Genomic DNA, 14,417 nt, shown 5'->3' with positions numbered 1-14,417 from the left:
CGCCGGCGGGCGGGAGGGGCTGAGCCAGCCGCACCGGACAATGAGCCGGGCAGCTCGACGCTGCGGCCACTTTTAGGCCCGGCGCCGGCGGGCGGGAGCATCCGCAGCTCAGCGGCCCCACCTGCGAGCAGGGGGCGGGATGCCAGAGCCAGGTGTCCCGGCGCTTTGAAAAAGGCCCTTCACAGCCCGGCGTCCCTGAGCTGGCTCTCGCATTGACCCTGGCTACCTGCAGGCTTTGGCTGGGACGGTTTTCTTGCGGACAGCGCTCGGAGCGGCTGCGATGGCCAGCACCAGGAGCATTGAACTGGAGCACTTCGAGGAACGGGACAAAAGGCCGCGGCCGGGGTCGCGGAGAGGAGCGCCCAGCTCCTCTGGGGGTAGCAGCAGCTCTGGCCCCAAGGGGAACGGGCTCATCCCCAGCCCGGCGCACAGTGCCCACTGCAGCTTCTACCGCACGCGGACGCTGCAGGCCCTGAGCTCCGAGAAGAAGGCCAAGAAGGCGCGCTTCTACCGGAATGGGGACCGCTATTTCAAGGGCCTGGTCTTTGCCATCTCCAGCGACCGCTTCCGGTCCTTCGATGCGCTGCTTATGGAGCTCACCCGCTCCTTGTCGGACAACGTGAACCTGCCTCAGGGCGTCCGCACCATCTACACCATTGACGGCAGCAGGAAAGTCACCAGCCTGGACGACCTCCTCGAAGGTAGGAGGGGAGAGCCCCGCGCGGCAGGTGCGGCCCAGCAGGTGCAGTGGCCTCGGGCCCACGTACACCCGCCTCACCCGCGCTGGGGCAGGGGGGTTGGGGGAGGGGAGCCTGCGGGGTTTCTTCTAGGCGACCACAGGGAATTGTATGGTTCTACCTGCTTTTCTCTAGGCTCTATAAGTGGAGCGCACTCCCACCTATATTCTGACTGCCCTTCCCAAGAGATTTGCCATTTAAAAAAAAAAAAAAAAGGAAAAGAAAAATCCTAACGGGCTTTGAGCTTTGGTGACATATCTTAAAATTGGCGAACTTTTTTTTTACCCTCCCCCCCGTTTTTTGTTTTTGAAATACAAACTATTTGCAAAAATGACTGGTGAGGATTCGGGTAACCCTTAAGCTAATAAGTGGTCTGTTCAGCCCTGTATTGATCTCAGTGCAGGCACCTGTGCTTTATTCAGAAGCTGTGGTGAAACACTCTGGGTTGGCTTCTCTGCTTTGACTTGCAGCGGAAGTTACATGCGGTCAGGAGGGTTGATCCTACGGAATGGTTCTCAACCTTGGCTGCATCTTGGGTCACTGGGGACTTTAAAAAAATAAAAAAAAATCCACCCCCATGTTAGGATGTAATTGGTTTGGGGTGTGATTTGGGCATCCAGAGTTTTTAAAGCTCCCCAGGTGATTCGAATGTGCAGCCAAGATTGAAAACCACTGTGCTAAAGAGGTTTCCACATTTGGTTGGTAATGAGGAGAATCAAAGTCAATCTCTTGCCTCTTCTCCCAGTGAAATTAGCTGGTTAGGATGAGAGCTGGAGGCCACTGGAATCAGCAGTTGGTACCTGTTATAAATTAGTAATTCCTAGACTGTCAGCCATGCTTCACTCAAAGGGACTGATTGGCTGTGGCTCGTGTCATCTTTGAATTCCTGCAATATTTACTTGTTCCTTTTAGGGAAAAAACATTAAGTACAGGCATACTTAGGAGATATTGCGGGTTTGGTTCCAGAACACTGCAATAAAGCAAGTATCGCAATAAAGCAAGTTGTAATCTTTTTGCTGATAGAGGGTCTTGCCTTTGCTTTGAAAAAAATTCAACATCTTCGAAGTGCAAGAAAGTGAAGCGCCAGTACAAGAGGTATGCCTGTAGTTAAGAACCTATTTCCAGATCTAAACTGCACCTGTAAAGATCAGACCAAACCCAACTATTTGCTGACTGTATTTACATACAATTCTCTCTCGTGCATATTTCTTAATGCAAATGGCACATTCCATGTAGTCATAACAATATTGGTTTGGCAGGGAAAGGAAACTGAACTTTGAGCCAACTGTTTTTCTTATGTTGTTTCACCATATTCTTATGTTCTGAAAGCATTATGCCCACTTTACATATGATGAAACTTAAGCAACAATGCCTTGTCTTACAGTACCCACAGTACATGTGCTTACATCTACAGTTCACCTTTAATAAATCGATGTAGCCACACTGAGAAGTCCTGGAAGTGGTTGAGTTTCTCTATGTAGTTACTGTTACCAGTTTTCCCTCCCCTGGCCAGATGGTGACCCAACCAACATTAAGTTGTCTCTTCAATCTATATGTCTGTTAGCAACTTCACACATTCTCTTGGTCAGTTGTGTGTTTTGCTTTTAAAGGCTTCCTGAAAAAGTGATGACAACCAGAGTATAATAGTAAAATAAAGATACACTGTTTAACGGATTTTATCACTTTTCTGTATGGTGTTACTTAAAAGCAACATTTGAATAACATATTTTCTGACTGACCCAAAACTAGATTAGCAACCCTATGGAAAGATCAAGGCAATGCCTGTTGATTAAGCACTCATTACTCACATACCCTTGGGATACTGTGCCTGGTGTGGTCCGGGGAGGGACAACAATTTTAATAGCTTTCTCTTAAGTAATTTTAACAGCATATTTGCTACATGAAATTAATATACTCCAAAGATTCATAGGGAGATGGTCAAGATCACCATTATGCACATTAATGAGAGCACTTATTGTCCCTGAATTTGTCATTGCTCAGGCAGTACATGGTCCACTGAGTCAGACTACCTTCAGATATAAATAGAAGGTTGCCATATTTTCTTCTAATCATTCATTCACTGATTTTTGGAGGGTGGGGAACCATAAGTATAGGTAGGGTTCAAATTACACCATCACATGATAAATAATGCTATAATACAAACACTTGCACAAGAGAAATGTTTTCCTAGTCTAGCCAATTGCCCACTTGTTTCAAGCAGTATTCAGTTACTGCAAAAGAAGAAAATTTGTTCACTTCTTTTGTCATAGTGGCATTCTTTCTGACAAGGGATCTTTGTTTAAGTCTTGAATTTTCCAGAAAATGAGTGGAATATCCTATTTCAAGAGAATTTTTAAGAAAGAACCATTAATGCTTAATATCAATCATTTGATAATTTAAATAGTTTCAACATTTAATTAAAATTGTGTGTTTGAATGTTCAGATTTATCATGCAGAGACACCAGCTGTGAAGTTTTTATCTGCATCAGTAAAAATAGGGGTGTAGAAGTATTGCCCGTGTTGTCAAAAATTGACTATTTCATCTTAGTTCAGCTTCTTAAATCAAAATTCTCTTGTAGTATTTTTTACACATTATGTTTGACTTCTCTGCCTCTTCCATCTCATGAAATTTGTAGTTGAGGAGATATTGTTTTTCCTAAAATGTTTTTTAGTGAAGAATAGAAAGTGATTACTTCAGACCACAGGGCTCGGATACTCATTCAGAACCCCAATCCCACTGAACTCAAGTGACAAAAGAAATTCGTATGGCCTAGATTTTTTTCTGCCCTTGACCTTGAGAGTCTCTGGCAACTAACAACAGTGTTCAGATGTTGGCTGGCACTCCTCCTGTGCTTCAGTAAATCAGCAGGCATCTTCAGGATATTGGTTTACCTCACCTTGATGAATCGGTGCCATGTATCCCTGTAACCTTGTTTATTCTTTAAAACTGGATGGGGACCTTCTTGCAGAAGAGGACTACTGGTCATAACTATCAAAACTGGGTCGAGCTGTCTGAAACCATGAGCTGACCAAATTTGTAGCATCTGTGGTAGATAACCGAGGATCTCCAGATGACTCATTCTTTTAAATTCTCACATTTGGGAGTAAGTCAGAACTCTTTTTTTTTAGTTTTATTCCATGAGTGTTCTCCCCTTTTAAACATTTTTTTTGTGTATTTGTAAAGTTTTGATGTCCTAAAGAGAAGTACCCAAGGATAGTTGAAACTAACATGTCAGGATTCTGGATTCTATTGACAGAAAAAATCACCTCAGCTCTCTGGGCCTCAGTGTCCTTTACTTTTGAGTGAAAAGTAGGCAAGTTAAATCCCTTCTAGTCTAAAAGTTCGTGGTCTCCCATTACCTAAGAGGCTATTTACTGAGTGTATGATGGCCTGGGCTGCCTTTCCCTATCCAGGATTTGTCTTCCAGAAAATTGACAAAGCTGCAGATGCCGTACCAAGTAGGGAGTGGGTGTATGGCTCAGATGAAGTGTTCGTTAGGAGCCAAGATAATTAATAGCTACCAGTCTCTGCCTCTCTCATTACAAAGTGAAATGTCATTTTGTTATTTCTGCCTATTATTCTTTAATCAACAAACAATAAATAGCTGATTGAATTTTGGGGGTATGTGAGAGAATTTTTATAATTTTGATAAATGATACTTCCATTCTTCCATTAAGTTAACTTGAAGATAAGCTTGAATTAAATTGAAGAAAAATAAGGTTTCAAAGAAATCAACACCTCAAGTTTCTGAAGTTTTCTTACTAAACCAAGTTTATTGAATCTGGTTAGGTCAATGTCTTTGAAGGTGTTAAACCAAAATACATTTACTGAGATAATTTTTAGTTAAGTAAAAACAAATTTCCATAAAAATTTATAATATTTTTTCCCTTTGGAAGATATTTTTCAGTAATAATAGAAACTGAGCTCTTGGAACTTGTTATGGGGTTACGTTTCTTTCCTCACAGTGATTTTTAAGATATTTTCACATAGAAGTCAAAAGCAGCACATATTAAAAGAATATATGATGATTGGACATGAAAATTTAACATTGACTCTTAGGTTGGCAAAGCCTTCTCTATGTGGCAGACTTCTAGATTCTTCAAGACCTTCGAATATCATCTCTCTATGAGGTCTATTCCCAGACCTCAGGAATAATGGTCTCAAGTAGTTGTTGAATAATGGTCTCAAGCATATTTGTTTTTCAGTTGCTAGGGATACAGTGTCTTCCCTCAAGATACTGACATTCTAGAAGGAGAGAGATAGTGAACACGTATGTACACACACACACACACACACACACACACACACGTCCCAGCTAAAGTGACCAGGATGATGAAAACATCTTCCCAGAGGAACAGATTTTGGAGCCAAAGCCTGAGGTCAAGCTTATAACTCTTCCCTCTATAAGATTTTTTTTTTTTACCTCTATTATAAATTTCTTTGTAATTAGTGGTATATTGGATCTGTCTTTTGCATTAGACTAAGAGCATTGCAAGATCACACAATAAATTCATTGAATAAATAAACCAGGAAATGACTTTACTTCTAAGTAAATAATAATGCTTACTTATAAATAAGTAATAAGTTTTACTCCTAAATAAATAGCCCAGAAAATGATTTTATTTCCCTTGGCTGTCAAGGGAAGTTTTATGTGAATTAAGTTCGAATAGGGTTGGTTATTCCTATATTATTTATGAAAACATTTTGAAAAATTGGATTATATTTCAGATAAACCAGAGGTGCTGTGCTCAGTCATCATTATGGGGAAAATAACTCTTTCATAATATCTGCTTCTATAAATTTGATTCTTTATCTCATTTCCTTAAAAAAGAGAAGTTCAGATGTGTGATGATACAGCTGCAAATAAACTCTTTCCAGAGGTAATGGGAAGAGAAATTTTAATTTGGAGAATTCTAAAGGGTTGGGGATAGAAAAGGAATATTTAAGAGAGCATTTATGAGATTAGAGTATGACAAAAGGATACTCTGGTAGTTATAAGAAAAGATAAATATTTTGTGAGGTTGTAAGCAATGGAAATGGATATTTTATGGTCCTGTGATGTGAAATGAAGGCAGCTAGATTCCCCTGGGCAGTGCCTGTCAAACTGCTTTTTCTTCATGGCTGACAGCCAGGGGAGTCATTGTGGGTTTGTATCTCTTCTAGGTCTCTTTCTCCTCATCCCACCCACCCATGCTCCCACCACTTCTGTTTTTATCTCTTCTGCTAAAATAACTACCCAAAGGATTAGGGATTCTTTCCTTCTCAGCATTACTACCATTTATCAGATGTTTTATATGTAGTCATTGTGTGAGGTACCCAAGGATAGTTGAAATGTGGCTACATTGTCCTCATTTTACAGATGAGAAAGCCAAGGATCAAAGATAAAGAAATGGCCCCTTGCACCAGGTGTGGCTGGAAATTGAGGCCTTTCTTCCTGGCTTTGAACTTCTGTATTCTTATTATGTTCTTACTATGTTCTACCACCTGTGAGGAAATAGTGTCCATTTCCACCCCAGAAGTTTTCATAGGTCGTAATCGATTGGTAATCCAGAGCTCTCCGTTACTGCGCAGCCAAACCCATTAATCATTTATATTTGGGAGATGAAGGTTGCAGTAGTCCATCAGTTACCGTTGTTGTAAAGACATGTTTAAGATGTTTCCAGTATGATTCCTTATATAAAATACATCATTCTGTGCACCTGTACCTGTAATGTTCTGCGTTCAGATTCTGCAGAGTTGCCTTGCTTGACCTCAGTTCTCTTATCTGGAAAACGAAAGACAAGTTAGGTAGTGGCTAAGGCCCTTTTCCCCTTTAAAGTTCAATAATCTTGAGAAATACTTCTGGGAGTAGGAAAGAAATGATCCTAGCTCTGTCTGGCTCCATGTTCCTCTTTAAAAGTTGACCAGGTTTTGTGGCCAGATGTGGTTACCCAGGTTTAGATAGAGTTCTTAGAACCCCCAGTAATCTATAGGAGAATCTTCTCCATAGAATATTCTCAAGAAAGGGGCGATTACAAGACTGGGACCACAGTCTTGTTCATTTCTTTATCCCATGCTACAAATACTTCTGACGCATAATGTCTGGTGATTAATTTTATTTTTGTGCCATATATAAGAGGTAGAACTAGGTGGCTATAGGTGTTTTTAAAAATCTTAGTTAAGACAGCCAACTGGATAATTGGCTAGATTTGTAGAGGTAGAATAAGTTCATGCAAAATTGAAATATCCTTTGCTCCTTCATACATCAGTTTTTAAATAAGTTTTCAATAAAAAAGTGCAGTATATTGATGTTTTAATAATTAATTAGTATCACTAGTGTCCAGAATGCCTGACTTGATTTTTCTCCTTAGACAACTATCAGAACCAAATTCTTCCACCTTTATTTCGTGTGTGTGTGTGTGTGTGTGTGTGTGTGTGTGTGTGTGTTTAAATTTCATGAATATTCTGACTCCCCTAATATTTTTAGTGTCTATTTTGGAGTTCTCTGACATAGGTAAGACTTAGTTTTGTTCACCTTATGCATTTATTCTTAAACATTGTTAGCAAATGTATTTCACATATAGTTTTAATACAGTCTGACACCTTTTAAATTCTATGAGTTGGAAATATTTTAAGGCTAGAATTTTCATTCCTTAAGACATGCTATAATTTTTATTCTAATCCAGAGTTTTAATCCTGTTTTCCATGCCTTCTGCAGCCTAAAGCAGTAGGCTAGTCATATTGTTACTTTTTAGAAGCTACTATCTTATAGACTGAAGGATGGGAAAATATTGGTTTGTAAAATTAGTACTTTTCATTACACTATAACATTTCAAACAAAGTGAGTAAAATAATCGGCGGTTATGGCCTACTACGCTACCTTTTGGTTAAATATTGCTTATATTATAATCACTTACAACCAAAATATATCACAATAGAAGTTTTAAAATATTGTCTTTGGTTTGTGTCTTCCTTCACTTTGTATGTTTTACAAACTTGAGATTATTTTGTTAATTTTTAAATAATAGTGTAATTATTCTTAAAAGCAATGATCAATGCTCCTGTCCCCAGTACTCTTCCTTGCCCATCATCTAGGTCTTTTTACTTAACAATATTTTGCCTCATTTGTTAAAGCAGCAGTCTCCAACCTTTTTGGCACCAGGGACCGGTGCTCCTATGAGAATCTAATGCCCGATGATCTGAGGTGGAGCTGAGGCAGTGAGGCTAGTGCTGGGGAGTGGCTACTGTGTAGCCCAGTTCCTAACAGGCCATGGACCAGTGCCAGTCCGTGACCTGGGGGTTGGGGACCCCGGTGCTAAAGAATCAAGAAAACAAAAAAGTTACGGAAACGTACTCCTGGCTATACTCACGTTCATTAAGCCTCTGTGCCAGAAAGAACTTGAGAAATAGCCCAATGTAAACTCATCTCTTACTAGTTTTTTTTTTTTTTTTTTTTTTAGCGCACAGTTGCAGAACCATTTCTCTTTTTTGTTAAAAAAACTTCATACTCGATACCCCACTCAGGCATGAAGGCCAATAGCCAGAAGATTCCACCTGAACCTTGTAATGTATGTAAAACACTGAGCAGAGTCCTAACATGCAGTCGCTCTTTGATAAATAGTAGTCGTCCTCAGCATCTTAAACTAAAATCTATGCCCTTGTAACTGCCCCTGTGCCCACAATTCTAGAGCCACTACTTGGAGCTGTATAAATAAGGCTCATCCTACTTCTACATGGTAGCCCTTCAGATGTTTTGAGGCAGTGGTCATACTTTCCTATTTCCCCTTTCCTCTCACCCCCTAAATAGCACCTTGTTTTTGGACAGACATCTGATTTTGAACCCTTCATCACTTTGCACTGAATCTTTTCAAGCCATCTTCATGACCAATCAGTTAAAACTGAGGCCAGTTGTCCTCTTAGAGTGAGATTTAAGGGAAGAGGGTGTTAACAAAGGCCTCTAGAAGTTTGGGAAATTCTGTTAAAAGAAAGCTTTACTTCTGTGTAGCCCATGATCTAAAGGACTGACCCTATGTTCATCATGCCCCAGTTTATTTGCAAATGTTGTTAGATGGGCACATTTTGGTTTGAAGCTCACACTGTGTGTGTGTGTGTGTGTATCTTTAAGATCGGAGTGTTTCTCTACTTTAGAAATATATGAATGAAAACAATGTAAAAATCTAACAGCCAGAATGCAGGTGCACAATATTGCCTCAATTACTGTAATTACATTCTTACTTTAAGGTAGGTGTACTTATATAGGTCTTACCGATACAACCCAAACAAATTGATAATGTAAATACCAGTAAAACTATATAAAGAATAAAAATGCAAAATAGCAACATAAAGCTATAGGTACTATTTGCTCAAATTAAATTGTTGTTCCCTATGTGACCACAGTGCTGAATGCTGAGTTCGGCAGGTTGTATTTCAGAATGCCAGGTAATGAGTTGGTTTTGCACTGCTCATGAATCTTCTTTCCTGCAGAATAAATTATGTCCTCTGGCTTTAACTTGCTGTGCAGATGTCTTTTACATGTATCATGTCCACTTTTTCCTTAACTGCCAACAAAGTTACACCACTTGATGCCAAAAGCATTGAGGCTGTAGACAGAGAGCGGGCCGGCTGTACCTGATTTAGAAGCAGTCATTCACATGGTCCAGAATAAGATGATATAAGCATTTTAAGTCTTATCAAAATAAGCACATAATTAAAATAGCCATAGTGATCTCTTGTAGATTGTGGGATGTTGGCTCAGCTGTGAGGGGCAAAAAGACAGATAATGGATCTGATCTGTAGGTTCTGGCCTACCAGGAGATTAGATATAATTACTTTTTGAGTGGGTAAGCGTTAAAGCTTTTTGATTAGTAAGTAGGATTATTTTTTTCTCTTACATAATTTCTTTGGTCTTAAACTCCTCCCAAATTTCAGTGCTAAAACATGTATTCATGGGCATACTTCTTCATAGATACTCAGATGTTCAAAGTAGCTGTTGTAGCCTTTTCTTAGTGGATGGTATAGTCTGTAGAGCTGGATGTGACTTTAGGAAATGACTTGCCATTTGATTTTCCCTTGTGTTTAGATGCATTGAAAGAGCATTGGTCTTAATAGTGAAAGATCTCATTTTGTGCCCTGAGCTGTACCCTGCAGGAAAGGCCATTATATTTATTTTGTGACTGTGACAGCGTAGGACTAGAGTACAGCAAATGAGTGCGGAGTGGGCACAGTATCCAGGCCAGAGAAGTGTACTTTGTGTTTACTGAGTCCCAGAAGTTTAAATTCTGGGCACTGTACAGTTTGTGTAGAAAACCAAGTTAAACCAATTTGCCATAACAGAATAAATCAGTCTTTTCCTTACCCTGTCTTTTTCTTAACCAGATGGGCATGGGAACTTGTCTCTGATGGCCTTTAGATGGAGCTATGCATAGTGTAAGCCACCTAGTAGGACAACCTCACAAATGCTGAACTTGGTGAAGGACATCAAACCATCTTGTAGGAGCAACATATTCAACTTTATTTCCCTGGTTACATTACTGTAGAAGTAAATTTTTTTTTCTTACTTTTGGAAGTTAGGAAAGAATTTAGGTTCCTAAGATTTTTACTGATGTTAGAACTTGTATCAGCCATGCTTTATTTTCTTTCCTCTTTGTCTTTTCTATGCTACCATGTTTAAATTGGGAGGCGGGGTTTTTTCTAACTTTGAAAAGCCTTTATACTATTGACCTGTAAACAAGTTTTCATTTTCATTATAAAATTCAGTACTTCCATTCCAAGAATTAGGTAGTCTCAATGTCCAAATTTTGTGTAACTGATTCTCTGCCGTGAATGGGAAATAGTTTATAATTTCAAACTATTAGTGGTATTAGGCAATTGTATATGTTTTTACAAAGGTGAGTAAGAGACTTTATAGTAACTGATAGAAAAATAGGCTAAAACATACTGTTGTTGAATTTCCAACTGAATAAATTTGCATGTAGCTATTTGTAATTTCTAGCGGTAAGTTGACCTTTCAGATGTGAGGGATTACTGTGGTTTAGCTATTGAAACATATATATGATTTAAAAACAATATCAAATAAAATATATTAAAATATATGTGTATTTATATATATGTTAGCTATATATACACTCATACACACACACACACACATTCCATTAATTGAAAGACATGTTACATTTATTGGACTAAAAATGTGCCTTGGACTGTTGACGCTTTGATGGCCAGAAGTGAAGAATAACTGTTGGTAGGTACTAGGTAGGCGGCCCTCATATCCTTATTTTGTTGTATGCCTTTCATTGCCTTTTGATGAACTGGCATGACCTGTGACTCAGACCATGCATGACACCTCTCAGGAGGCTGACCTTCATTCTTTGTAAATAGCTACATTGTGCAAGTATTTTACCTAGAAGTAATGCAAATCTGAACCAGGAGATGTGTAAGTTTGTTTCAGAAATATGCATTTTTGATAAAACTTAGATATATTTTTAATGCCTGTTATGTATCAGGGTACTATGCTAGGTGTGGGTAAAATGAAGGTACAGTTAGTTTTTTTTCAAGAAGCTTCCAGTCTAGCCAGTGGTTTGTACTGAGAGATTGTTTTTGGAGTTACTTGTGAAATTTTAAAAAACCTACCCACATATTCTGGTATCACCCTCCAGTGATTTTGGTTCTGTTGAACTGTAGTGAGGTATGGGCATCTGTACTTATACAACAAAATCGCCTGATTTAAAAAAAAAATTCTCCATTCGTAACCACTGGAAGAGATGAAGAATAAATGATTAGGAGAAATTAACACATTGTAAGCTCAAGGTATAAGAGTACACAAGAGTGACATAATTTTTTAAATTTTATTTTAAAATTATGAAATATACCTACAGAAAATTTATAAACATACATGCATAGCCTAGTGAGTTATTATGAAGTGAACACCTTTATGATTACTAGCCATGTCAAGAAGAGTATTGCCACCATCTAAGATGCTCTCTGTGTATCTCTTTCCAGTTATAACTCTTCCAAGATAACAGTAGCCTGACTCTTACTTTTCTTTATGTTTTCCACCAGTGAAGACATCCCTAATCAATATAGTTTACTTTTGTCTATTTTGAACTTGACAGAAATTGAATCATACTGCATGTATTCTTTTGCCATCTTTGCTCGCCATTGTTTGTAAAATTCATCCAGGTTCTTGCATACAGATTACTTGTTCATTTTCATTGCCATATAGTAGTGTATTATATGACCACACCACAGTCTTTGATGGATAAGTGGATTGATTCTCATCTTCGGCTATTGAGCAATACTTCTGTGAACATGCATGTATAGGTGCGTGTGTGTGTGTGTGTGTGTGTGTGTGTGTGTGAGTGATGTAGAGAGAGAATGAAGAGAGTGTATATATATTCTCCCCATTTGTATCAGATTCTCCAGGGTACTTTCCTGGGGTGGATTTCAGGGTCACTTGTTGTATGTATTGTCATCTTAGTAATAGATAATGCCAACTTGTTTTTTCTAAGCAATTGAACCAATTTAAAAACCTTCCAGCATATATGAAAGTTCTGCTTTACTTCCCTGCCAGTGGCAATTAATCTTTGGAACAGTGAAAAAGAGGCAGGGCAGGGGGAGGAGGAAGGTTATTTCAGATATATAAGAAGGAATGAGAATAAGAGGTATGATGAGTTTGGAAGGAAATTGCAAATATACTGTTATGACACTAACTTAGAAACCTGTGGGAAAGTGGTGGGAGACGAGGCTGAAAGTATGGTGTGCTGAGGAGTTTTTCCTGTAGTCTAAAGGCAGTGAAGCAGGCAAAAGACATCAGATCTACATTTTACAAAACTTGCTGTGACATCTATGTGGAGGATGAGGGGGTGAGGCCTGATACAGGGAGTTTATTCTAATCCAAGGGAGAAATGAGAGGAGGTAGGCTTGAGGAGGATAGAGTCCAGAAGTGCTTGGATCAAAGTCAGTGGTGTTCCCAATTCTGTTGAGTGTGGGCAAAGGGGGAAGAGAAATGGGAACCTTGGTTTTTGGTTAGGTGACTATGCAGGTGGTGATTTCATTCAATAAGTTGTAGAATTCAGGAAGAGGAGCGTTTGAGGTCAGGATAGCAATGATGGGATGTGAAGTTACTTTTAGACATGTAGCATGTGAGATATCCATAGGTTATCTAGTAGAGAGGTTCTGTAAGTGCTTTGAATTTAAAAGAAAGGACTAGGTTGGGGATGTCCTCAGTGTTTGAGTCCTCAGGGTATAGCTGGTGGTTGAAGCCAGGGGAGTGGATGCAACTGCTTATGGAGACTCTGAGGGGAATAAGGGATGCCTGGATGGGTGGGAGACGAGGATCCTGGAAAGTAGACTAGGAAGGAGCAATCAAAGAAGAGGTAAACCAAAAGAAATTAGATCATTGAGCTAAGGAGAAAAGGATCTGCAGGAAGAGGATCATGACTGGTGACCAATGCCCTCAGAAAACAAGTGGAATTAGAAAGATGTGCTTTGTATTTAGCAGCTGAGAAAGAAGTCCCTGGGGATTGAGGCAAATAGCGTTGCAGCCATTGGGGTGCAGGGAGCAAAAGCAATGCTTCAGTGGCTTAGGAGCACGTACTGGGTGAGGAAGAGGAAAAACATATGAGTGCTTTTATTTTTCAATTAGAGTTGGCATTCAATATTAGTTTCAGGTGTAAAGCATAATGGTTAGACATTTATATAACTTACAAAGTGATACCCCCAATAAGTCTAGTACCCACCTTAAATAGGAGGCAATTAATTTGATTAAGGATGAAAATGAATAGTTAACAAATACCCATATTGTATCACACAGTCGTGGACACTTAGTGTGTCATCCTGCTAAATATGAAGTAATACAAATGTCTTAGAACAATGCCAATGAAATTCTCTTTCATTGAGTCTTAAAGGAAATTGAAAGACTTTCTGTTCCATATAATGCTTGGAAATAAATTGTATAACCAGCTTATGATTCTTTCCATCCTCTGTGTACAAAAAGGAAATCTTCTTTGTATGTAGTATTCACGTGGTCATAATTTTCAAAATGATTTGCTCTTAATGTCTCATGGTCAAAGAATTATTATTAGAGAGTGACAGGGCACATGTTCACATGCATGCATGGTAGCAGGAGAGAGAATGAAAGAATGAATGTATTGCAGCTCTGTTCAGCCAAAGACCAGGGACATAGCTATAGTTGAGTAGGTTGGGCTTATTAACTCATATTACTCATTGCAGCAAGGACTAATGGACATACTGTGATACGATGGGGTGTTTCAGCAAGCGAGTGTTAGACCTGTCGTAGAATTTGAGCTTGGGTTGGGTAATTTCAGGGAGGATCTTAGGAAGCAGGGACTCATTCTGTCTTTGGGTGCTGTCAGAAGGTTGGATAATTCTATGATTGGGTATCATTACATCTTCTAGGGAGGGCAAACATGTATTGGTTAGAGTTTTAAATAATTCTCTCCTAATGTTTTATATCAATATAGCAAGACTCATTACCTTAGGATATACTTTTCAGCTGAATCAGTAGCATTAAACTGCACTTCCACTTGGAAAGTTTGTTATATTTCTGGGGAATGAGCAGAAAACAGAAGATTCTTGCATTAGTCCAGATGGAAAGTGGGTGGTGATGGGGACTGACAGGCGGGGCATTTTCAGAAATAATTAAAGGATAGAGTGGACAGAACTTAATGTCGATGTAGAAC

The 14,417-nt window shown here is 39.2% G+C and overlaps 1 protein-coding gene across 20 annotated transcripts in view; it reads left to right on the top strand.

Moving 5' to 3' along the window:
- Positions 1-14,417, top strand: part of DCLK2 (doublecortin like kinase 2) — a 153,843-nt gene continuing 139,426 nt past the window's right edge. For 16 of the 20 annotated variants that reach the window (XM_025042829.1, XM_025042822.1, XM_015600709.2 and 13 more), the window contains exon 1: positions 9-701. In XM_025042829.1, the coding sequence (XP_024898597.1) occupies positions 281-701 (421 nt within the window). In that variant the 5' untranslated portion in view covers positions 9-280. Of the gene's footprint in view, positions 702-14,417 lie in introns of all 20 variants that reach the window. The other 4 variants (XM_015600706.2, XM_015585060.2, XM_006906270.3 and 1 more) reach the window with 1 other exon arrangement.

Source organism: Pteropus alecto, unplaced genomic scaffold, assembly GCF_000325575.1.
Source record: "Pteropus alecto unplaced genomic scaffold, ASM32557v1 scaffold50, whole genome shotgun sequence".
Taxonomy (NCBI): domain Eukaryota; kingdom Metazoa; phylum Chordata; class Mammalia; order Chiroptera; family Pteropodidae; genus Pteropus; species Pteropus alecto.
Note: the sequence above shows the minus strand (reverse complement) of the source record. Positions and strands in the feature narration are given on the sequence as shown.